This window comes from Rhinoderma darwinii, chromosome 7 (genome assembly GCF_050947455.1).
Source record: "Rhinoderma darwinii isolate aRhiDar2 chromosome 7, aRhiDar2.hap1, whole genome shotgun sequence".
In the NCBI taxonomy this organism is placed as follows: domain Eukaryota; kingdom Metazoa; phylum Chordata; class Amphibia; order Anura; family Rhinodermatidae; genus Rhinoderma; species Rhinoderma darwinii.
The window spans coordinates 3485303-3510000 of NC_134693.1; the positions used below are offsets into that span (position 1 = coordinate 3485303).

The 24698-nt window shown below is 40.8% G+C and overlaps 1 protein-coding gene across 3 annotated transcripts in view; it reads right to left on the minus strand.

Annotated features, from left to right (window-relative positions):
• EIF2B3 (eukaryotic translation initiation factor 2B subunit gamma) overlaps positions 1-13848 on the minus strand; it is a 39561-nt gene extending 25713 nt beyond the window's left edge. For 2 of the 3 annotated variants that reach the window (XM_075832582.1, XM_075832584.1), the window contains exons 1-6: positions 13741-13848; positions 7735-7889; positions 6357-6499; positions 5060-5219; positions 4099-4210; positions 1159-1248 (exon numbers count right to left, since the gene is read on the minus strand). In XM_075832582.1, coding sequence (XP_075688697.1) covers positions 1159-1248; positions 4099-4210; positions 5060-5219; positions 6357-6499; positions 7735-7888 — 659 coding nt within the window. In that variant the 5' untranslated portion in view covers position 7889; positions 13741-13848. Of the gene's footprint in view, positions 1-1158; positions 1249-4098; positions 4211-5059; positions 5220-6356; positions 6500-7734; positions 7890-13689 lie in introns of all 3 variants that reach the window. The other variant, XM_075832583.1, reaches the window with a different exon arrangement.
• Positions 13849-24698: the final 10850 nt, after the last annotated feature.

Consider the following 24698-nt stretch of genomic DNA (forward strand, 5'->3'; position numbering starts at 1 on the left):
TTACTTATCCTGTACTGATCCTGAGTTACATCCTGTATTATACTCCAGAGCTGCACTCACTATTCTGCTGGTGGAGTCACTGTGTACATACATTACATTACTTATCCTGTACTGATCCTGAGTTATATCCTGTATTATACTCCAGAGCTGCACTCACTATTCTGCTGGTGGAGTCACTGTGTACATACATTACATTACTTATCCTGTACTGATCCTGAGTTACATCCTGTATTATACTCCGGAGCTGCACTCACTATTCTGCTGGTGGAGTCACTGTGTACATACATTACATTACTTATCCTGTACTGATCCTGAGTTATATCCTGTATTATACTCTAGAGCTGCACTCACTATTCTGCTGGTGGAGTCACTGTGTACATACATTACATTACTTATCCTGTACTGATCCTGAGTTACATCCTGTATTATACTCCGGAGCTGCACTCACTATTCTGCTGGTGGAGTCACTGTGTACATACATTACTTATCCTGTACTGATCCTGAGTTACATCCTGTATTATACCCCAGAGCTGCACTCACTATTCTGCTGGTGGAGTCACTGTGTACATACATTACATTACTTATCCTGTACTGATCCTGAGTTACATCCTGTATTATACTCCAGAGCTGCACTCACTATTCTGCTGGTGGAGTCACTGTGTACATACATTACTTATCCTGTACTGATCCTGAGTTACATCCTGTATTATACTCCAGAGCTGTACTCACTATTCTGCTGGTGGAGTCACTGTGTACATACATTACATTACTTATCCTGTACTGATCCTGAGTTATATCCTGTATTATACTCCAGAGCTGCACTCACTATTCTGCTGGTGGAGTCACTGTGTACATACATTACATTACTTATCCTGTACTGATCCTGAGTTATATCCTGTATTATACTCCAGAGCTGCACTCACTATTCAGCTGGTGGAGTCACCGTGTACATACATTACATTACTTATCCTGTACTGATCCTGAGTTATATCCTGTATTATACTCCAGAGCTGCACTCACTATTCTGCTGGTGGAGTCACTGTGTACATACATTACATTACTTATCCTGTACTGATCCTGAGTTATATCCTGTATTATAATCTGTAACACGGGGTAAGAAGTTTTATATCAGCAATATATGGTTTGATATCTACATACTCATTGTCAGCTAAGAAATCCACCACATATTTCCGCAGGCAGTACAGGTGGGCATCCAACATTCCCATCTTCATGTGAATCCGGGGATACCTAGAAGTAAAAAGAAACATGCAATATTTCAGGAGTATATACAGTGCTGTTGAATGTAAAATGTTCTCACTAGGAAAAAAAACCTAAAAATCGTAATAGACCCTGCGAGGTAACCCACTAATTGCCAGCAGTAGAGTGGAGATAGAGAGTGTCGCTCAGCATTCCATAGATCCTGATTTGCACTTTACTGCGCTCCCTGTGTGTCAGTTTTTACTGTCGTTTTAGCATTATATTCACGAAGGTGTCGGCTCCGGATGAATAGAGGTGCAGGTCACTCCTAGATAGGGGAGTGCTGCATTAATATGCATTTTGGGAAGAAGTGTTCTCCAGTTGCCCTCACAACGTTATGACTTGGCGCCCTATGACCGCGCTGCCCCGGAAAATGGACGGAAGAACGTAAGCGGCATCAAATATATCCCAGGTAACCGGCGTCTAGTGACGGCCGCACTGCGATTCTCCGAGGACATTGTTGTCCCGGTCAGTTACCGCCTTCAGCGTACAGCGGTTTATACGGCATCCGATTCCCGGCCACGGGCGCAGCATTGTTACTGGTGATTATCACAGCGGTTATTATATTATATTTCCAGGATTCATCTTATTATTTGTAGTCACTGCGTCCTCCCACAATTCCTTGCCCTGCACTATCTGGGAGGGGCTTATAGCTCCTCATTCTTCGGATGAATGAATAGAATGCTAGGACTTCAGTGAAGACTGACACACACATACAGATCTGTGGTAGAGGAATAGAAATCCGCATCTCAAAATGGATTTGCTGCTCAGGGTGTGTGGAAAGTCGAATAACAACCCCAATGAGCACTGTAATGGCGGCCAATACCCGCGTAAGGCCTCGTGCACACGACCGTAGTGTTTTATACTGTTTGCAAATACGGATCCGTGGTCATCCACGTCATCCACATATCTGCCACGCGATCTGCAAATACTGTCTGTAGTGCAAACTTACTGACGGATCCGCAAAAAAAAAAAAAAAAAGAAGGGAGGCTACAAATGATGTCACCAACATGTCCTGACCCTTTAAGGTGGTCACATGATCGCTCAGGCGCCATTTTCTTGGGGAATCCCCTGGCGTCGCATAGCAACGCTTCCGCAATTACAAACAGCTATGAATGCACATCTGTCGCGGTCTGCAATTTGGGCTTCTATGGGCGAGTCCGGGCCGCATTTGCCGCCATCAATAGGACATGTTCTATATTTTGCGGATCGTTTCTACAGCCCGTAAATATATGGAAAGCTGTCCGTGGCCGATAGAAATGATGGGCCAGCGGATTATCCATAACTACAGATAAAAACTACGGTCGTGTGCACGGGGCGTAAGACGAGGAGGACTATAGAATGAGACATGGCCGATGTAACGCGCCCCAACTACCCCGTAATCATGGACGTACGCCCCGGCCAAACCTACTCGCTATTTCTGACCTATAATGTCTACGGGCAGCGTTGGGTCTTCAGGGTGACGCTTCAGTAAGAACCTATGTCCTAAACCAGGCACGAGGTAGGTTTGGCCTCGCGGCACAGGGTATAAATATTGGACAGAGGGCGGGCGGCGGTGGAGAACACAAGACCCAAACACCGAAATATACAAAGGACCTGACAGATTGACTTCTACTCCGGTCATGATGGACACAGGTCACAGGTCAATTGGTTCAAAGGTCACAGAAACCTCTGCAGGTGCGACGTTCCGGCCTGTACTTCATTTCTCAGGTTTCATATCAAATATCATCGGACAGGAAGTAATGGTTATATTAGAAACGTCTGATTGGTTACAGCCTGGTCACATGGTCGGCTGAAGGACGCAGCACCGATACAGCGTTTATTATAAGGGCATAACGTCGAGGCTGCAAAAATCCGATGTGTAAACGTCTCAAACACACGCGGATCTTAGGAATATTACATCAAGTGTTTAACACACCATGTGAACAGCGACTAACGACCACAATCAGAGACACGGACGAGGGCATGGAAGGCAGTTCTGTTGTATGTCGGATTATCAGGATATCCAGACCATAAAGTACCGGATGAAAGACTCCGCATTGCGACCATCGTGGGTGCTGGAACCCTTTTGGCACTAGGCAGAAGAGTGCGGGATTCCCCTTTATGTGACCCCGTCACGCTGAATAAAGCCGGCCATACACATAAGATAATCGTCAGCCGAAACGGAGGAATTCTCCCGCCGCTCTGTTATCTGCCAAAAACCTGATCGGTCAGGTCAGATTTATTCGGCTGAAAATACAAGTGTATGAATATTTGCCATTTTGCACAATTCGAGTCTTTCCGTCACATATGACGGACCCCAACGGACGCTTCCCCCACAGCATGTAGAGTGAGCTGACAACATTCTTCCCATGACAATATTTGGAGGCTCCCAAGTAACACACGTCGCTCAGACCTCCCATCATTCACCACAGACACCCTGCGTCCTGTAATCTCAGTGATTCATCACTTCCGGGGCCCCAGCAGTCTCAGTGATTCATCACTTCCGGGGCCCCAGCAGACTCAGTGATTCATCACTTCCGGGGCCCCAGCAGTCTCAGTGATTCATCACTTCCGGGGCCCCAGCAGACTCAGTGATTCATCACTTCCGGGGCCCCAGCAGTCTCAGTGATTCATCACTTCCGGGGCCCCAGCAGTCTCAGTGATTCATCACTTCCGGGGCCCCAGCAGTCTCAGTGATTCATCACTTCCGGGGCCCCAGCAGCAGCGCACCTGGGACTGACAGCTGCCAGACCAACCTGCTGAATGAATATTACAGCGTGAAGCCTGGGAGCATCACCCACGCGGCTATGTCACCCCCTGCCTACAGTAACCTCACGAGATGTGCGGCACCCGACTCACCGCTGGAAGATGCACTTCTTCAGGTCCAGACCATCGTCCAGGTCCTCCTCATTAGCCAATAGCAGGAGCCGTGATCCGCTGTCATCCACTCCAATGAAATCCCGCTCCTCCACTAACAACAAGAAGGATCATCAGTGACGGGGGCATCCTCTGCACACCCAATCATGTCACAGGTGGGTCACACAAGCCATATGCAGAGTACAAGCTGCCATAGAGGGAACCTACACTCTGCAGGGAACGTCACATAAAACTGCTCCAACTTGGAAGGGAAAACCTCATAAGACGATGCCCTAACATAATACGTACAGCGAAGTCAGAACACCAAGAGCTTCAATATCTTTTGTGTTTTTTTCCTTTTACTCGCTGAAAATCTACCTGAAAACGTCAACAAGCTGCTGTTGATGGATCAATTAATGCGGCCAAAATACAACCCAGTGTTGAATGCATCTTTATAAACCGCAGCACTGAACCCACAGTTTTCTTGTGTCTTTGTCGCTTTTTTTCCCCCAACTTCAATGGACAAACTGCAACAAAACAAGCGCAAATCTCTCCTGTCCACTTTGCTACAATGTATCAGTGCAGATAAGAATGTATCGATCTGGAGTCCAGGCTGTTTATCTCACAGAACATTGTCTGGACTGGATACAAGTGTGGCAAGAAGTAGAAGGTCTATACAGGCTTTCAGCTGCTGTATGTAAACAAAAAGGTTCACATTCACTGACAGCAAGTAGAGATCACAGTATAAGCAACTGTTGGACAATTGTGCTTCAGCAGTTAGCAGAGTAATACTTTTCAGCTGCCACACTTAGTAGGGTAGGACTGGACGGAGACGTGGACGTGATTTAAGGTGCCTCTCACCCCCAACCCAATTTCTTTTACGGTAACTGCACGCGGCCATTGTTCCGCTGCGCTCTCCTGTATACACATCCAATACAATATTACATGCATGGCGTCCACTCACCCGCCTTCTGCTTCCCCTTCTGTCCGGGGACGTGCTCACTGGGCTCCGGCGCTTTCTGCATCAGCATGGCGAGCGTGGCGCTGTGAGCCCGGAACAAATCCACGACTTCATGCAAAGCAACTTCTGTGATGAGGTCACAGCTGAGCACCAGGATGTCGCTCTAATGCAAACCCATGGAACAGAGTCAGACAGGAGTCAAAATACATTCCCCAAATATCTGATCATATTGTAAATGTCGAATTACAGCAAACGGCTCTAGTCACATCCAGAGCTGCATATAGAACGATTATACACCTGTGGTTTCCAGATTGCTTTTCTATTAGGTCCCATGCTATAGTCTCACTCTTGACCACAGCTGGTTCAGAGTCCGCTCTGCTGCGCTGCATTGTGGTGAGATGTAATACTCCCTCAAGACGCTGTCCAGTAGTCGGATGGAGGAAAATGCATAGCAATATTATTGGCGCTCCGCAAAGCGGTCAGTTGCATCTACTGCATACGTGGTAACCAGCAGAATATTCAGCGCAGCTTTAAATGTCACCAGAGTATAACGTGCTGTGAATCAGACACAAGAGGTAAAGCTGGAGCCTCCGACCTCATTGTCTCGTGCCTCCCCATCTACTGATGAGGTCTTATTCTCTAGTCACATCTAGAGCTTCATTCACATTTCTTACCCTCCTGCTGCATTCATTACTCTTATTCTCCTATCACATCCAGAGCTGCATTCAATATTTTTATACTCAAGTCACATCCAGAGATGCATTCAAAAATGTTATGCTCCAGTGATGTCCAGGTGGTTTTTTATACTCCAGTCACATCCAGAGCTGCTTGGGTGCTCCGCTTCAAGGCTGTGTTCACACATTGCATAAAAATGACGATGCGGAACTGGCCTAAAAACTCCACACCAGAATCCACGATAAAATCTGCAAGTATTTCATTGTTGATTTTGCGGCGGATTTTTATTTCTTGCACTGAAATAATTGAAATCCACGGTGAAAATCTTCAACATTTCCGGAATAGATACGGCGCGCTGCGTTATTTTTATGCTGTGGGTGAATGGAGTTTGTTAAACCCCAATCACTGACATCGTACTAGACTTGGTTGCAGAATTTCAGTGCGGATTCCGTGTGAACATAACCAACAGTGAGTAAGGCAAACACTACATGTCCCATAATGCTGCACAGCGGAGCATGCTCAGTACAGACACTGAACCAGCAGGGCACCACAGTGAGGTCAGATAGAAGGCTACATATGAGGTGACGGCCCCATATACTGTCACCATCGTCCTGGGTGGTTTTACCTTAATCTTCGGATAGATGTGACGTAAAGAATCGGCGGTCCCCATCTCCGAGGCCTTATCATCGGGCAGACACACAACCTCCACCTTCATTTTCATGTCTGGGACATATTTCTGAACCTCCCGAGTGGTCACTACAATGACCTCTGCGACCACAGAATGTACAGACATTAACCCCGAGGAGAACGCCCCCTCTTTATTAACAAACACCCCAAAAAATGCAGATCCCGGGCCCTTCTGCCAAACCGAAATATGTGACTCACCAGTTAAAGCGTCGTGTCAGCTCGGACATTTATGGCGCATCCACAGGATCCACCTCTGGGACCCCCCCCGCACCCATCTCCCGAACCGGGGTCTCCTAACTCCAGACCGCATCCGGGCAGAGTATAGGTGCAGGACGGGAGCTACGCTGCTTTTACTGCTGTGCCGCTTAAGGCCTCATGCACACGACCGTAACCATGTGCACGGCCGTGATTTTCGGGTCGGCCAGCCGCGGAGTGTCAGCCGCGAGCCGCCCACAAATCGCCTGGAACACGGCCGTAATAAGACATGTCCGTTCTTTCTGCGGTCCGGGCTCCTGGGCCATGCACGGACTGTGGAAACCAGGGTCATGTGCACGGGCCCATAGAAATGAACAGGGCCGCAATTCTCACGTGGATTTTCGGGGGAATTGCGGCCGCAAAAGCACGTTCGTGTGCATGGGGCCTTACTCTGCCCGGATGCGGCCGCCTCACCAGCTGGGCCCCACATTCATCATTTATCCTGTGGATATGCCATAAATGTCGGAGGTGATAACCCCGTAAAATCAGTTTCTGGCGAAGCTGGATGACAACCAATATGGCCGTTGTTACAGTTTCCGCAGGAGTTTCACCCAGCGTTTCCAGAGCCCTGAAAGGTTAATTTGCCTAATTGTGCAACAGCAGGGGAGCAGAGGACAAACCACCGCGATACTAGACACGTTTACCATTCAGCAGTCTGGGACAGCCGGGTGCCACCCCTGTAGGAGCTGTAACAGCGGCCATACAGAATGGCACCCAGCTTTCCCAAAACAGATGACATTTTCCATTCAGCTATTTTTAATTTTAACAACTTCACAGAAGAGGACGACTCAAGGGATTTACTGGGGATCTATAGACAATTGCGCATTCAGTGTAACGTATATATTCTCATTACTCTGTGATGTCAGCGCAGGCCGCGCCATGATGTGTCACCCTTATGGGAAGACGCTCGGACGGTCACATGACGTCTGCGTGGCCAGTGACATCACATGGAGAACATATTTTCTACTGTACATGTTCTATGAGAAAAGTCCTTGCATTGAGGCGAGCAGCGGCCTGATATCGGAGCGATCGTCTGCAGAGCCTCGTAGATCAGAACTCACCCTCAAACCCGGCTCTTTCCAGCATGTTCAGCGGGTACCACAGCAGAGGTTTATTACCCACAGGAAGCCGCAGCTTTGGGATACTGGTGGTTAGGTCCTGCATCCGGGACCCCCCATAAACCGCCATCACCACTGCCTGTAATTCTACCGCCATCCTGCAGGGGGCAGCAAGAAAGTCAACATTACATGAACAACCGATGCTGTAAATTATTAAAGGGCCGGTGTCCAGTTTGATGTAAAGAAAGTTTTAACATTATACAATGAAAAGTTCTCCAACTTTATAATGGAATTTGTTCCTGCTTTCTTTACCATTATTAGATATTTGCTTGCTGTCAGTGAATAGGAACATTATTAATTACACCCAGAAGGCTGAAAATCTGTTCAGGGCTAATACTTCCCATTGCTGAGGGTTTGTTACAATTGTATCCAGTCTAGATAATCCTACCTATGAGGTAAACATCAACAGCACAAATCGCTCTCCTGTCCCATTTGTTACAATGTTTCAGTGCAGGTAAAATTCATCATCATTGAGTCCAGTTTATATTACAGATGATTGTCTATATTGGTAAATTGTAACAAGACTATCAGCAGTGTGAGCAGGACAAGTTTTCAGCCTCTGGATATAAACAAGAATGTTCATATTAACGTACAGCAAACAGAGGTTTAAATTTATAAAGAAATGAAACTGTATTAGCTATATAATGTATGTACAGGATATATAATGTATGTAGCGTATACGGGGCGTATGTACAGGATATATAATGTATGTAGTGTATACGGGGAGTATGTACAGGATATATAATGTATGTAGTGTATACGGGGAGTATGTACAGGATATATAATGTATGTAGTGTATACGGGGCGTATGTACAGGATATATAATGTATGTAGTGTATACGGGGCGTATGTACAGGATATATAATGTATGTAGTGTATACGGGGCGTATGTACAGGATATATAATGTATGTAGTGTATACGGGGCGTATGTACAGGATATATAATGTATGTAGTGTATACGGGGAGTATGTACAGGATATATAATGTATGTAGTGTATACGGGGCGTATGTACAGGATATATAATGTATGTAGTGTATACGGGGCGTATGTACAGGATATATAATGTATGTAGCGTATACGGGGAGTATGTACAGGATATATAATGTATGTAGTGTATACGGGGAGTATGTACAGGATATATAATGTATGTAGTGTATACGGGGCGTATGTACAGGATATATAATGTATGTAGTGTATACGGGGCGTATGTACAGGATATATAATGTATGTAGCGTATACGGGGAGTATGTACAGGATATATAATGTATGTAGTGTATACAGGGAGTATGTACAGGATATATAATGTATGTAATGTATACGGGGAGTATGTACAGGATATATAATGTATGTAGCGTATACGGGGCGTATGTACAGGATATATAATGTATGTAGCGTATACGGGGAGTATGTACAGGATATATAATGTATGTAGTGTATACGGGGAGTATGTACAGGATATATAATGTATGTAGTGTATACGGGGAGTATGTACAGGATATATAATGTATGTAGTGTATACGGGGCGTATGTACAGGATATATAATGTATGTAGTGTATACGGGGCGTATGTACAGGATATATAATGTATGTAGCGTATACGGGGAGTATGTACAGGATATATAATGTATGTAGCGTATACGGGGAGTATGTACAGGATATATAATGTATTAATGTATGTAGTGTATACAGGGCGGTTGTACAGGATATATAATGTATGTAGTGTATACGGGGCGTATGTACAGGATATATAATGTATGTAGTGTATACGGGGCGTATGTACAGGATATATAATGTATGTAGTGTATACGGGGAGTATGTACAGGATATATAATGTATGTAGTGTATACGGGGTGTATGTACAGGATATATAATGTATGTAGTGTATACGGGGAGTATGTACAGGATATATAATGTATGTAGTGTATACGGGGAGTATGTACAGGATATATAATGTATGTAGTGTATACGGGGAGTATGTACAGGATATATAATGTATGTAGTGTATACGGGGAGTATGTACAGGATATATAATGTATGTAGTGTATACGGGGAGTATGTACAGGATATATAATGTATGTAGTGTATACGGGGTGTATGTACAGGATATATAATGTATGTAGTGTATACGGGGAGTATGTACAGGATATATAATGTATGTAGTGTATACGGGGAGTATGTACAGGATATATAATGTATGTAGTGTATACGTGGAGTATGTACAGGATATATAATGTATGTAGTGTATACGGGGCGTATGTACAGGATATATAATGTATGTAGTGTATACGGGGCGTATGTACAGGATATATAATGTATGTAGTGTATACGGGGCGTATGTACAGGATATATAATGTATGTAGCGTATACGGGGAGTATGTACAGGATATATAATGTATGTAGCGTATACGGGGAGTATGTACAGGATATATAATGTATGTAGTGTATACGGGGAGTATGTACAGGATATATAATGTATGTAGTGTATACGGGGAGTATGTACAGGATATATAATGTATGTAGTGTATACGGGGCGTATGTACAGGATATATAATGTATGTAGTGTATACGGGGCGTATGTACAGGATATATAATGTATGTAGTGTATACGGGGTGTATGTACAGGATATATAATGTATGTAGTGTATACGGGGAGTATGTACAGGATATATAATGTATGTAGTGTATACGGGGAGTATGTACAGGATATATAATGTATGTAGTGTATACGGGGAGTATGTACAGGATATATAATGTATGTAGTGTATACGGGGAGTATGTACAGGATATATAATGTATGTAGTGTATACGGGGCGTATGTACAGGATATATAATGTATGTAGTGTATACGGGGCGTATGTACATGATATATAATGTATGTAGTGTATACGGGGCGTATGTACATGATATATAATGTATGTAGTGTATACGGGGCGTATGTACAGGATATATAATGTATGTAGCGTATACGGGGAGTATGTACAGGATATATAATGTATGTAGTGTATACGGGGCGTATGTACAGGATATATAATGTATGTAGTGTATACGGGGCGTATGTACAGGATATATAATGTATGTAGTGTATACGGGGAGTATGTACAGGATATATAATGTATGTAGTGTATACGGGGAGTATGTACAGGATATATAATGTATGTAGTGTATACGGGGAGTATGTACAGGATATATAATGTATGTAGTGTATACGGGGCGTATGTACAGGATATATAATGTATGAAGCGTATACGGGGCGTATGTACAGGATATATAATGTATGTAGTGTATACGGGGAGTATGTACAGGATATATAATGTATGTAGTGTATACAGGGCGGTTGTACAGGATATATAATGTATGTAGTGTATACGGGGAGTATGTACAGGATATATAATGTATGTAGTGTATACAGGGCGTATGTACAGGATATATAATGTATGTAGTGTATACGGGGTGTATGTACAGGATATATAATGTATGTAGTGTATACGGGGAGTATGTACAGTATATATAATGTATGTAGTGTATACGGGGCGTATGTACAGGATATATAATGTATGTAGTGTATACGGGGCGGTTGTACAGGATATATAATGTATGTAGTGTATACGGGGAGTATGTACAGGATATATAATGTATGTAGTGTATACGGGGAGTATGTACAGGATATATAATGTATGTAGTGTATACGGGGCGTATGTACAGGATATATAATGTATGTAGTGTATACGGGGAGTATGTACAGGATATATAATGTATGTAGTGTATACGGGGTGTATGTACAGGATATATAATGTATGTAGTGTATACGGGGCGTATGTACAGGATATATAATGTATGTAGTGTATACGGGGTGTATGTACAGGATATATAATGTATGTAGTGTATACGGGGAGTATGTACAGGATATATAATGTATGTAGTGTATACGGGGCGTATGTACAGGATATATAATGTATGTAGTGTATACGGGGCGTATGTACAGGATATATAATGTATGTAGTGTATACGGGGCGTATGTACAGGATATATAATGTATGTAGTGTATACGGGGAGTATGTACAGGATATATAATGTATGTAGCGTATACGGGGAGTATGTACAGGATATATAATGTATGTAGCGTATACGGGGCGTATGTACAGGATATATAATGTATGTAGCGTATACGGGGCGTATGTACAGGATATATAATGTATGTAGTGTATACGGGGCGTATGTACAGGATATATAATGTATGTAGCGTATACGGGGAGTATGTACAGGATATATAATGTATGTAGCGTATACGGGGAGTATGTACAGGATATATAATGTATGTAGTGTATACGGGGAGTATGTACAGGATATATAATGTATGTAGTGTATATGGGGCGGTTGTGCAGGATATATAATGTATGTAGTGTATACGGGGCGGTTGTACAGGATATATAATGTATGTAGTGTATACGGGGAGTATGTACAGGATATATAATGTATGTAGCGTATACGGGGCGTATGTACAGGATATATAATGTATGTAGTGTATACGGGGCGTATGTACAGGATATATAATGTATGTAGTGTATACGGGGCGTATGTACAGGATATATAATGTATGTAGTGTATACGGGGAGTATGTACAGGATATATAATGTATGTAGTGTATACGGGGAGTATGTACAGGATATATAATGTATGTAGTGTATACGGGGCGTATGTACAGGATATATAATGTATGCAGTGTATACGGGGCGTATGTACAGGATATATAATGTATGTAGCGTATACGGGGAGTATGTACAGGATATATAATGTATGTAGTGTATACGGGGCGTATGTACAGGATATATAATGTATGTAGCGTATACGGGGAGTATGTACAGGATATATAATGTATGTAGTGTATACGGGGAGTATGTACAGGATATATAATGTATGTAGCGTATACGGGGCGTATGTACAGGATATATAATGTATGTAGCGTATACGGGGAGTATGTACAGGATATATAATGTATGTAGTGTATACGGGGAGTATGTACAGGATATATAATGTATGTAGTGTATACGGGGAGTATGTACAGGATATATAATGTATGTAGTGTATACGGGGAGTATGTACAGGATATATAATGTATGTAGTGTATACGGGGAGTATGTACAGGATATATAATGTATGTAGTGTATACGGGGTGTATGTACAGGATATATAATGTATGTAGTGTATACGGGGCGTATGTACAGGATATATAATGTATGTAGTGTATACGGGGCGTATGTACAGGATATATAATGTATGTAGTGTATACGGGGAGTATGTACAGGATATATAATGTATGTAGCGTATACGGGGCGTATGTACAGGATATATAATGTATGTAGCGTATACGGGGAGTATGTACAGGATATATAATGTATGTAGTGTATACGGGGAGTATGTACAGGATATATAATGTATGTAGTGTATACGGGGAGTATCTACAGGATATATAATGTATGTAGTGTATACGGGGAGTATGTACAGGATATATAATGTATGTAGTGTATACGGGGAGTATGTACAGGATATATAATGTATGCAGTGTATACGGGGAGTATGTACAGGATATATAATGTATGTAGTGTATACGGGGAGTATGTACAGGATATATAATACAATCTGATGTCAAGCCTGCTGGGACTTGTAGTTCAGCCAGAGAAGCCATATTACAATATAGGGAGGTCCTTTTGCTGGTGGGGCATGCTGGGACTTGTAGTTCAACGCCCGCTGTTGTCTAGACCCTGTATGTGGCTGTTGGGAGGCATGCTGGGACTTGTAGTTCCGCACCCGTTGTTGTCTAGACCCTGTATGTGGCTGTAATGAGGCATGCTGGGACTTGTAGTCGCTGCATGGTAATAGGTAAGTGTTGTGAGATCACCCTCTGCCGTGCTGACATCGCTATAACGCCGGTAGCTGAGTGACCCGGTACCTGTCAGTGGGCAGCGGCCCCGGCTCCTCTATATCCCTCAGTTCCGGCGCCGGAGGACGGATCCCACTGAAGGACAAAACACCTCAACGCGAACACCGTCCACGTGTTCTCCACGTGCTGAGTCTAGCCGGCCGTCATGTGACCCTGCAGACGCCACGTGACCTCAGTACATACCGCGATATCGCCGTGGATTAGAGTATGACGCTCCTCTCCGTTCAGAGTATCAGACTTTTTTTCCCCAGTTTCCGTTGGTGCCGAAAAGACGTCAGGAATTGGACTTAACATTGACTTCAACGGGATTCGGTTTCACACATTGGGGCAGATTTACTAAATTGTGTAAAATGTAGTCAGCGTAAACTTAGACCAGGCAGTCAGAAGATACGCCAAATGTATGACAGTGACGCGTCCTGCTAGACCTGTCAGACACTTGTCTTTATACCACCTCTTCGTTTTTGGCGCTGAAATTTTGGCACAATTTTGTGACATGGATTTACGTCGCGCCCTTTCCACCTAAACCGCGTCCTCTTGTCAAGCGCGGCTCAAACAGATTGTAAAACACGTAATAAATGTGGTGCGCGGCGTCTTCACAACAAGCGATCACATCAGTAAATCTGCCCCATTGTCTCCAAATGCATCTGTTGTGGCATCAAACATTGTCGTAGTGTGAGGTCGAATTATTCATTGCTTGTCCTCTAATAGAGTGTGACTAGAATTCTATATTATCCATAGTAGTATCGGTAGAATGCTGTGTGTTGTATATCTATCGATAGAATGCTCTGTGTGTTGTATATCTCGGTAGAATGTTCTGTGTGTTGTATATCTATCGGTAGAATGCTCTGTGTGTTGTATATCTATCGGTAGAATGCTCTGTGTGTTGTATATCTCGGTAGAATGCTCTGTGTGTTGTATATCTATCGGTAGAATGCTCTGTGTGTTGTATATCTATCGGTAGAATGCTCTGTGTGTTGTATATCTATCGGTAGAATGCTCTGTGTGTTGTATATCTCGGTAGAATGCTCTGTGTGTTGTATATCGGTAGAATGCTCTGTGTGTTGTATATCTATCGGTAGAATGCTCTGTGTATTGTATATCTATCGGTAGAATGCTCTGTGTGTTGTATATCTATCGGTAGAATGCTCTGTGTGTTGTATATCTATCGGTAGAATGCTCTGTGTGTTGTATATCTATCGGTAGAATGCTCTGTGTGTTGTATATCTATCGGTAGAATGCTCTGTGTGTTGTATATCTATCGGTAGAATGCTCTGTGTATTGTATATCTCGGTAGAATGCTCTGTGTGTTGTATATCTATCGGTAGAATGCTCTGTGTGTTGTATATCTATCGGTAGAATGCTCTGTGTGTTGTATATCTATCGGTAGACTGCTCTGTGTGTTGTATATCTATCGGTAGACTGCTCTGTGTATTGTATATCTATCGGTAGAATGCTCTGTGTATTGTATATCTATCGATAGAATGCTCTGTGTATTGTATATCTATCTTATTGTATATCTATCGGTAGAATGCTCTGTGTGTTGTATATCTATCGGTAGAATGCTCTGTGTGTTGTATATCTATCGGTAGAATGCTCTGTGTGTTGTATATCTATCGGTAGAATGCTCTGTGTATTGTATATCTATCGGTAGAATGCTCTGTGTATTGTATATCTATCGGTAGAATGCTCTGTGTGTTGTATATCTATCGGTAGAATGCTCTGTGTGTTGTATATCTCGGTAGAATGCTCTGTGTGTTGTATATCGGTAGAATGCTCTGTGTGTTGTATATCGGTAGAATGCTCTGTGTGTTGTATATCTATCGGTAGAATGCTCTGTGTGTTGTATATCTATCGGTAGAATGCTCTGTGTGTTGTATATCTATCGGTAGAATGCACTGTGTGTTGTATATCTATCGGTAGAATGCACTGTGTATTGTATATCTATCGGTAGAATGCTCTGTGTGTTGTATATCTATCGGTAGAATGCTCTGTGTGTTGTATATCTATCGGTAGAATGCTCTGTGTGTTGTATATCTATCGGTAGAATGCTCTGTGTGTTGTATATCTATCGGTAGAATGCTCTGTGTGTTGTATATCTATCGGTAGAATGCTCTGTGTGTTGTATATCTATCGGTAGAATGCTCTGTGTGTTGTATATCTATCGGTAGAATGCTCTGTGTGTTGTATATCTATCGGTAGAATGCTCTGTGTGTTGTATATCTATCGGTAGAATGCTCTGTGTGTTGTATATCTATCGGTAGAATGCTCTGTGTGTTGTATATCTATCGGTAGAATGCTCTGTGTGTTGTATATCTATCGGTAGAATGCTCTGTGTGTTGTATATCTATCGGTAGAATGCTCTGTGTGTTGTATATCTATCGGTAGAATGCTCTGTGTGTTGTATATCTATCGGTAGACTGCTCTGTGTGTTGTATATCTCGGTAGAATGCTCTGTGTATTGTATATCTATCGGTAGAATGCTCTGTGTATTGTATATCTATCGATAGAATGCTCTGTGTATTGTATATCTATCTTATTGTATATCTATCGGTAGAATGCTCTGTGTGTTGTATATCTATCGGTAGAATGCTCTGTGTGTTGTATATCTATCGGTAGAATGCTCTGTGTGTTGTATATCTCGGTAGAATGCTCTGTGTATTGTATATCTATCGATAGAATGCTCTGTGTATTGTATATCTATCTTATTGTATATCTATCGGTAGAATGCTCTGTGTGTTGTATATCTATCGGTAGAATGCTCTGTGTGTTGTATATCTATCGGTAGAATGCTCTGTGTGTTGTATATCTCGGTAGAATGCTCTGTGTATTGTATATCTATCGATAGAATGCTCTGTGTATTGTATATCTATCTTATTGTATATCTATCGGTAGAATGCTCTGTGTGTTGTATATCTATCGGTAGAATGCTCTGTGTGTTGTATATCTATCGGTAGAATGCTCTGTGTGTTGTATATCTCGGTAGAATGCTCTGTGTATTGTATATCTATCGATAGAATGCTCTGTGTATTGTATATCTATCTTATTGTATATCTATCGGTAGAATGCTCTGTGTGTTGTATATCTATCGGTAGAATGCTCTGTGTGTTGTATATCTATCGGTAGAATGCTCTGTGTGTTGTATATCTCGGTAGAATGCTCTGTGTATTGTATATCTATCGATAGAATGCTCTGTGTATTGTATATCTATCTTATTGTATATCTATCGGTAGAATGCTCTGTGTGTTGTATATCTATCGGTAGAATGCTCTGTGTGTTGTATATCTATCGGTAGAATGCTCTGTGTATTGTATATCTATCGATAGAATGCTCTGTGTATTGTATATCTATCGGTAGAATGCTCTGTGTGTTGTATATCTATCGGTAGAATGCTCTGTGTATTGTATATCTCGGTAGAATGCTCTGTGTATTGTATATCTATCGGTAGAATGCTCTGTGTGTTGTATATCTATCGGTAGAATGCTCTGTGTGTTGTATATCTATCGGTAGAATGCTCTGTGTGTTGTATATCTCGGTAGAATGCTCTGTGTGTTGTATATCGGTAGAATGCTCTGTGTGTTGTATATCTATCTTTAGAATGCTCTGTGTGTTGTATATCTATCGGTAGAATGCTCTGTGTGTTGTATATCTATCGGTAGAATGCTCTGTGTGTTGTATATCTATCTTTAGAATGCTCTGTGTATTGTATATCTATCGGTAGAATGCTCTGTGTGTTGTATATCTATCGGTAGAATGCTCTGTGTATTGTATATCTATCGGTAGAATGCTCTGTGTGTTGTATATCTATCGGTAGAATGCTCTGTGTGTTGTATATCTATCGGTAGAATGCTCTGTGTGTTGTATATCTCGGTAGAATGCTCTGTGTGTTGTATATCTATCGGTAGAATGCTCTGTGTGTTGTATATCTATCTTTAGAATGCTCTGTGTGTTGTATATCTATCGGTAGAATGCTCTGTGTATTGTATATCTATCGGTAGAATGCTCTGTGTATTGTATATCTATCGGTAGAATGCTCTGTGTATTGTATATCTATCTTATTGTATATCTATCAGTAGAATGCTCTGTGTATTGTATATCTATCGGTAGAATGCTCTGTGTATTGTATATCTAATTGTATATCTATCGGTAGAATGCTCTGTGTATTGTATATCTATCGGTAGAATGCTCTGTGTATTGTATATCTATCGGTAGAATGCTCTGTGTATTGTATATCTATCGGTAGAATGCTCTGTGTATTGTATATCTATCGGTAGAATGCTCTGTGTATTGTATATCTATCGGTAGAATGCTCTGTGTATTGTATATCTATCGGTAGAATGCTCTGTGTATTGTATATCTATCGGTAGAATGCTCTGTGTGTTGTATATCTATCGGTAGAATGCTCTGTGTGTTGTATATCGGTAGAATGCTCTGTGTGTTGTATATTGGTAGAATGCTCTGTGTGTTGTATATCTATCGGTAGAATGCTCTGTGTGTTGTATATCTATCGGTTGAATGCACTGTGTGTTGTATATCTATCGGTAGAATGCTCTGTGTGTTGTATATCGGTAGAATGCTCTGTGTGTTGTATATCTCGGTAGAATGCTCTGTGTGTTGTATATCTCGGTAGAATGCTCTGTGTGTTGTATATCTATCGGTAGAATGCTCTGTGTGTTGTATATCTCGGTAGAATGCACTGTGTGTTGTATATCTATCGGTAGAATGCTCTGTGTGTTGTATATCTATCGGTAGAATGCTCTGTGTGTTGTATATCTATCGGTAGAATGCTCTGTGTGTTGTATATCTATCGGTAGAATGCTCTGTGTGTTGTATATCTCGGTAGAATGCTCTGTGTGTTGTATATCTATCGGTAGAATGCTCTGTGTGTTGTATATCTATCTTTAGAATGCTCTGTGTGTTGTATATCTATCGGTAGAATGCTCTGTGTATTGTATATCTATCGGTAGAATGCTCTGTGTATTGTATATCTATCGGTAGAATGCTCTGTGTATTGTATATCTATCTTATTGTATATCTATCGGTAGAATGCTCTGTGTATTGTATATCTATCGGTAGAATGCTCTGTGTATTGTATATCTATCGGTAGAATGCTCTGTGTATTGTATATCTATCGGTAGAATGCTCTGTGTATTGTATATCTATCGGTAGAATGCTCTGTGTATTGTATATCTATCGGTAGAATGCTCTGTGTATTGTATATCTATCGGTAGAATGCTCTGTGTATTGTATATCTATCGGTAGAATGCTCTGTGTGTTGTATATCGGTAGAATGCTCTGTGTGTTGTATATCTATCGGTAGAATGCTCTGTGTGTTGTATATCGGTAGAATGCTCTGTGTGTTGTATATCGGTAGAATGCTCTGTGTGTTGTATATCTCGGTAGAATGCTCTGTGTGTTGTATATCTATCGGTAGAATGCTCTGTGTGTTGTATATCGGTAGAATGCTCTGTGTGTTGTATATCTATCGGTAGAATTCTCTGTGTATTGTATATCTATCGGTAGAATGCTCTGTGTATTGTATATCTATCGGTAGAATGCTCTGTGTATTGTATATCTATCGGTAGAATGCTCTGTGTGTTGTATCGGTAGAATGCTCTGTGTGTTGTATATCGGTAGACTGCTCTGTGTATTGTATATCTATCGGTAGAATGCTCTGTGTGTTGTATATCTATCGGTAGAATGCTCTGTGTGTTGTATATCTATCGGTTGAATGCACTGTGTGTTGTATATCTATCGGTAGAATTCTCTGTGTGTTGTATATCTATCGGTAGAATGCTCTGTGTATTGTATATCTATCGGTAGAATGCTCTGTGTATTGTATATCTATCGGTAGAATGCTCTGTGTGTTGTATATCTATCGGTTGAATGCACTGTGTGTTGTATATCTATCGGTAGACTGCTCTGTGTGTTGTATATCTATCGGTAGAATGCTCTGTGTATTGTATATCTATCGGTAGAATGCTCTGTGTATTGTATATCTATCGGTAGAATACTCTGTGTGTTGTATATCTATCGGTAGAATGCTCTGTGTGTTGTATATCTATCGGTAGAATGCTCTGTGTGTTGTATATCTATCGGTAGAATGCTCTGTGTATTGTATATCTATCGGTAGAATACTCTGTGTGTTGTATATCTATCGGTAGAATGCTCTGTGTATTGTATATCTATCGGTAGAATGCTCTGTGTATTGTATATCTCGGTAGAATGCTCTGTGTGTTGTATATCTATCGGTAGAATGCTCTGTGTGTTGTATATCTATCGGTAGAATGCTCTGTGTATTGTATATCTATCGGTAGAATGCTCTGTGTGTTGTATATCTATCGGTAGAATGCTCTGTGTGTTGTATATCTATCGGTAGAATGCTCTGTGTATTGTATATCTATCGGTAGAATGCTCTGTGTATTGTATATCTATCTTATTGTATATCTATCGGTAGAATGCTCTGTGTATTGTATATCTATCGGTAGAATGCTCTGTGTGTTGTATATCTATCTTATTGTATATCTATCGGTAGAATGCTCTGTGTATTGTATATCTATCGGTAGAATGCTCTGTGTATTGTATATCTATCGGTAGAATGCTCTGTGTAATGTATATCTATCGGTAGACTGCTCTGTGTGTTGTATATCTATCAGTAGAATGCTCTGTGTATTGTATATCTATCGGTAGAATGCTCTGGGTATTGTATATATATCTTATTGTATATCTATCGGTAGAATGCTCTGTGTATTGTATATCTATCGGTAGAATGCTCTGTGTATTGTATATCTATCGGTAGAATGCTCTGTGTAATGTATATCTATCGGTAGACTGCTCTGTGTGTTGTATATCTATCGGTAGAATGCTCTGTGTATTGTATATCTATCGGTAGAATGCTCTGTGTATTGTATATCTATCGGTAGAATGCACTGTGTATTGTCTATCTATCTGTAGAATGCTCTGTGTATTGTATATCTATCGGTAGAAGCTCTGTGTATTGTATATCGGTAGAATGCTCTGTATTGTATATCTATCTTATTGTATATCTATCGGTAGAATGTTCTGTGTATTGTATATCTATCGGTAGAATGCTCTGTGTATTGTATATCTATCTTATTGTATATCTATCGGTAGAATGCTCTGTGTATTGTATATCTATCGGTAGAATGCTCTGTGTTTTGTATATCTATCGGTAGAATGCTCTGTGTATTGTATATCTATCGGTAGAATGCTCTGTGTATTGTATATCTATCTTATTGTATATCTATCGGTAGAATGCTCTGTGTGTTGTATATCTATCGGTAGAATGCTCTGTGTGTTGTATATCTATCGGTAGAATGCTCTGTGTGTTGTATATCTATCGGTAGAATGCTCTGTATGTTGTATATCTATCGGTAGAATGCTCTGTGTGTTGTATATCTCGGTAGAATGCTCTGTGTGTTGTATATCTATCGGTAGAAGCTCTGTGTATTGTATATCGGTAGAATGCTCTGTATTGTATATCTATCTTATTGTATATCTATCGGTAGAATGCTCTGTGTATTGTATATCGGTAGAATGCTCTGTGTATTGTATATCTATCTTATTGTATATCTATCGGTAGAATGCTCTGTGTATTGTATATCTATCGGTAGAATGCTCTGTGTATTGTATATCTATCTTATTGTATATCTATCGGTAGAATGCTCTGTGTATTGTATATCTCGGTAGAATGCTCTGTGTGTTGTATATCTATCGGTAGAATGCTCTGTGTATTGTATATCTATCGGTAGAATGCTCTGTGTATTGTATATCTATCTTATTGTATATCTATCGGTAGAATGCTCTGTGTGTTGTATATCTCGGTAGAATGCTCTGTGTGTTGTATATCTATCGGTAGAATGCTCTGTGTGTTGTATATCTATCTGTAGAATGCTCTGTGTGTTGTATATCTATCGGTAGAATGCTCTGTGTGTTGTATATCTATCGGTAGAATGCTCTGTGTATTGTATATCTATCGGTAGAATGCTCTGTATGTTGTATATCTATCGGTAGAATGCTCTGTGTGTTGTATATCTCGGTAGAATGCTCTGTGTGTTGTATATCTATCGGTAGAATGCTCTGTGTGTTGTATATCTATCGGTAGAATGCTCTGTGTATTGTATATCTATCGGTAGAATGCTCTGTGTATTGTATATCTATCTTATTGTATATCTATCGGTAGAATGCTCTGTGTATTGTATATCTCGGTAGAATGCTCTGTGTGTTGTATATCTATCGGTAGAATGCTCTGTGTATTGTATATCTATCGGTAGAATGCTCTGTGTATTGTATATCTATCTTATTGTATATCTATCGGTAGAATGCTCTGTGTGTTGTATATCTCGGTAGAATGCTCTGTGTGTTGTATATCTATCGGTAGAATGCTCTGTGTGTTGTATATCTATCTGTAGAATGCTCTGTGTGTTGTATATCTATCGGTAGAATGCTCTGTGTGTTGTATATCTATCGGTAGAATGCTCTGTGTATTGTATATCTATCGGTAGAATGCTCTGTATGTTGTATATCTATCGGTAGAATGCTCTGTGTGTTGTATATCTCGGTAGAATGCTCTGTGTGTTGTATATCTATCGGTAGAATGCTCTGTGTATTGTATATCTATCGGTAGAATGCTCTGTGTATTGTATATCTATCGGTAGAATGCTCTGCGTATTGTATATCTATCGGTAGAATGCTGTGTATTGTATATCTATCTGTAGAATGCTCTGTGTGTTGTATATCTATCGGTAGAATGCTCTGTGTGTTGTATATCTATCGGTAGAATGCTCTGTGTATTGTATATCTATCGGTAGAATGCTCTGTGTATTGTATATCTATCGGTAGAATGCTCTGTGTATTGTATATCTATCGGTAGAATGCTCTGTGTGTTGTATATCTATCGGTAGAATGCTCTGTGTGTTGTATATCTATCGGTAGAATGCTCTGTGTATTGTATATCTATCGGTAGAATGCACTGTGTATTGTCTATCTGTAGAATGCTCTGTGTATTGTATATCTATTGGTAGAATGCTCTGCGTATTGTATATCTATCGGTAGACTGCTCTGCGTATTGTATATCTATCGGTAGAAGCTCTGTGTATTGTATATCGGTAGAATGCTCTGTATTGTATATCTATCTTATTGTATATCTATCGGTAGAATGCTCTGTGTATTGTATATCGGTAGAATGCTCTGTGTATTGTATATCTATCTTATTGTATATCTATCGGTAGAATGCTCTGTGTATTGTATATCTATCGGTAGAATGCTCTGTGTATTGTATAACTATCGGTAGAATGCTCTGTGTATTGTATATCTCGGTAGAATGCTCTGTGTGTTGTATATCTATCGGTAGAATGCTCTGTGTGTTGTATATCTATCTTTAGAATGCTCTGTGTATTGTATATCTATCGGTAGAATGCTCTGTGTGTTGTATATCTATCGGTAGAATGCTGTGTGTTGTATATCTATCGATAGAATGCTCTGTGTGTTGTATATCTCGGTAGAATGTTCTGTGTGTTGTATATCTATCGGTAGAATGCTCTGTGTGTTGTATATCTATCGGTAGAATGCTCTGTGTGTTGTATATCTATCGGTAGAATGCTCTGTGTGTTGTATATCTCGGTAGAATGCTCTGTGTGTTGTATATCGGTAGAATGCTCTGTGTGTTGTATATCTATCGGTAGAATGCTCTGTGTGTTGTATATCTATCGGTAGAATGCTCTGTGTATTGTATATCTATCGGTAGAATGCTCTGTGTATTGTATATCTATCGGTAGAATGCTCTGTGTGTTGTATATCTATCGGTAGAATGCTCTGTGTGTTGTATATCTATCGGTAGAATGCTCTGTGTATTGTATATCTATCGGTAGAATGCTCTGTGTATTGTATATCTATCGGTAGAATGCTCTGTGTGTTGTATATCTATCGGTAGAATGCTCTGTGTGTTGTATATCTATCGGTAGAATGCTCTGTGTGTTGTATATCTATCGGTAGAATGCTCTGTGTGTTGTATATCTATCGGTAGAATGCTCTGTGTGTTGTATATCTATCGGTAGAATGCTCTGTGTGTTGTATATCTATCGGTAGAATGCTCTGTGTGTTGTATATCTATCGGTAGAATGCTCTGTGTATTGTATATCTCGGTAGAATGCTCTGTGTGTTGTATATCTATCGGTAGAATGCTCTGTGTGTTGTATATCTATCGGTAGAATGCTCTGTGTGTTGTATATCTATCGGTAGACTGCTCTGTGTGTTGTATATCTATCGGTAGACTGCTCTGTGTATTGTATATCTATCGGTAGAATGCTCTGTGTATTGTATATCTATCGATAGAATGCTCTGTGTATTGTATATCTATCTTATTGTATATCTATCGGTAGAATGCTCTGTGTGTTGTATATCTATCGGTAGAATGCTCTGTGTGTTGTATATCTATCGGTAGAATGCTCTGTGTGTTGTATATCTATCGGTAGAATGCTCTGTGTATTGTATATCTATCGGTAGAATGCTCTGTGTATTGTATATCTATCGGTAGAATGCTCTGTGTGTTGTATATCTATCGGTAGAATGCTCTGTGTGTTGTATATCTCGGTAGAATGCTCTGTGTGTTGTATATCGGTAGAATGCTCTGTGTGTTGTATATCGGTAGAATGCTCTGTGTGTTGTATATCTATCGGTAGAATGCTCTGTGTGTTGTATATCTATCGGTAGAATGCTCTGTGTGTTGTATATCTATCGGTAGAATGCACTGTGTGTTGTATATCTATCGGTAGAATGCACTGTGTATTGTATATCTATCGGTAGAATGCTCTGTGTGTTGTATATCTATCGGTAGAATGCTCTGTGTGTTGTATATCTATCGGTAGAATGCTCTGTGTGTTGTATATCTATCGGTAGAATGCTCTGTGTGTTGTATATCTATCGGTAGAATGCTCTGTGTGTTGTATATC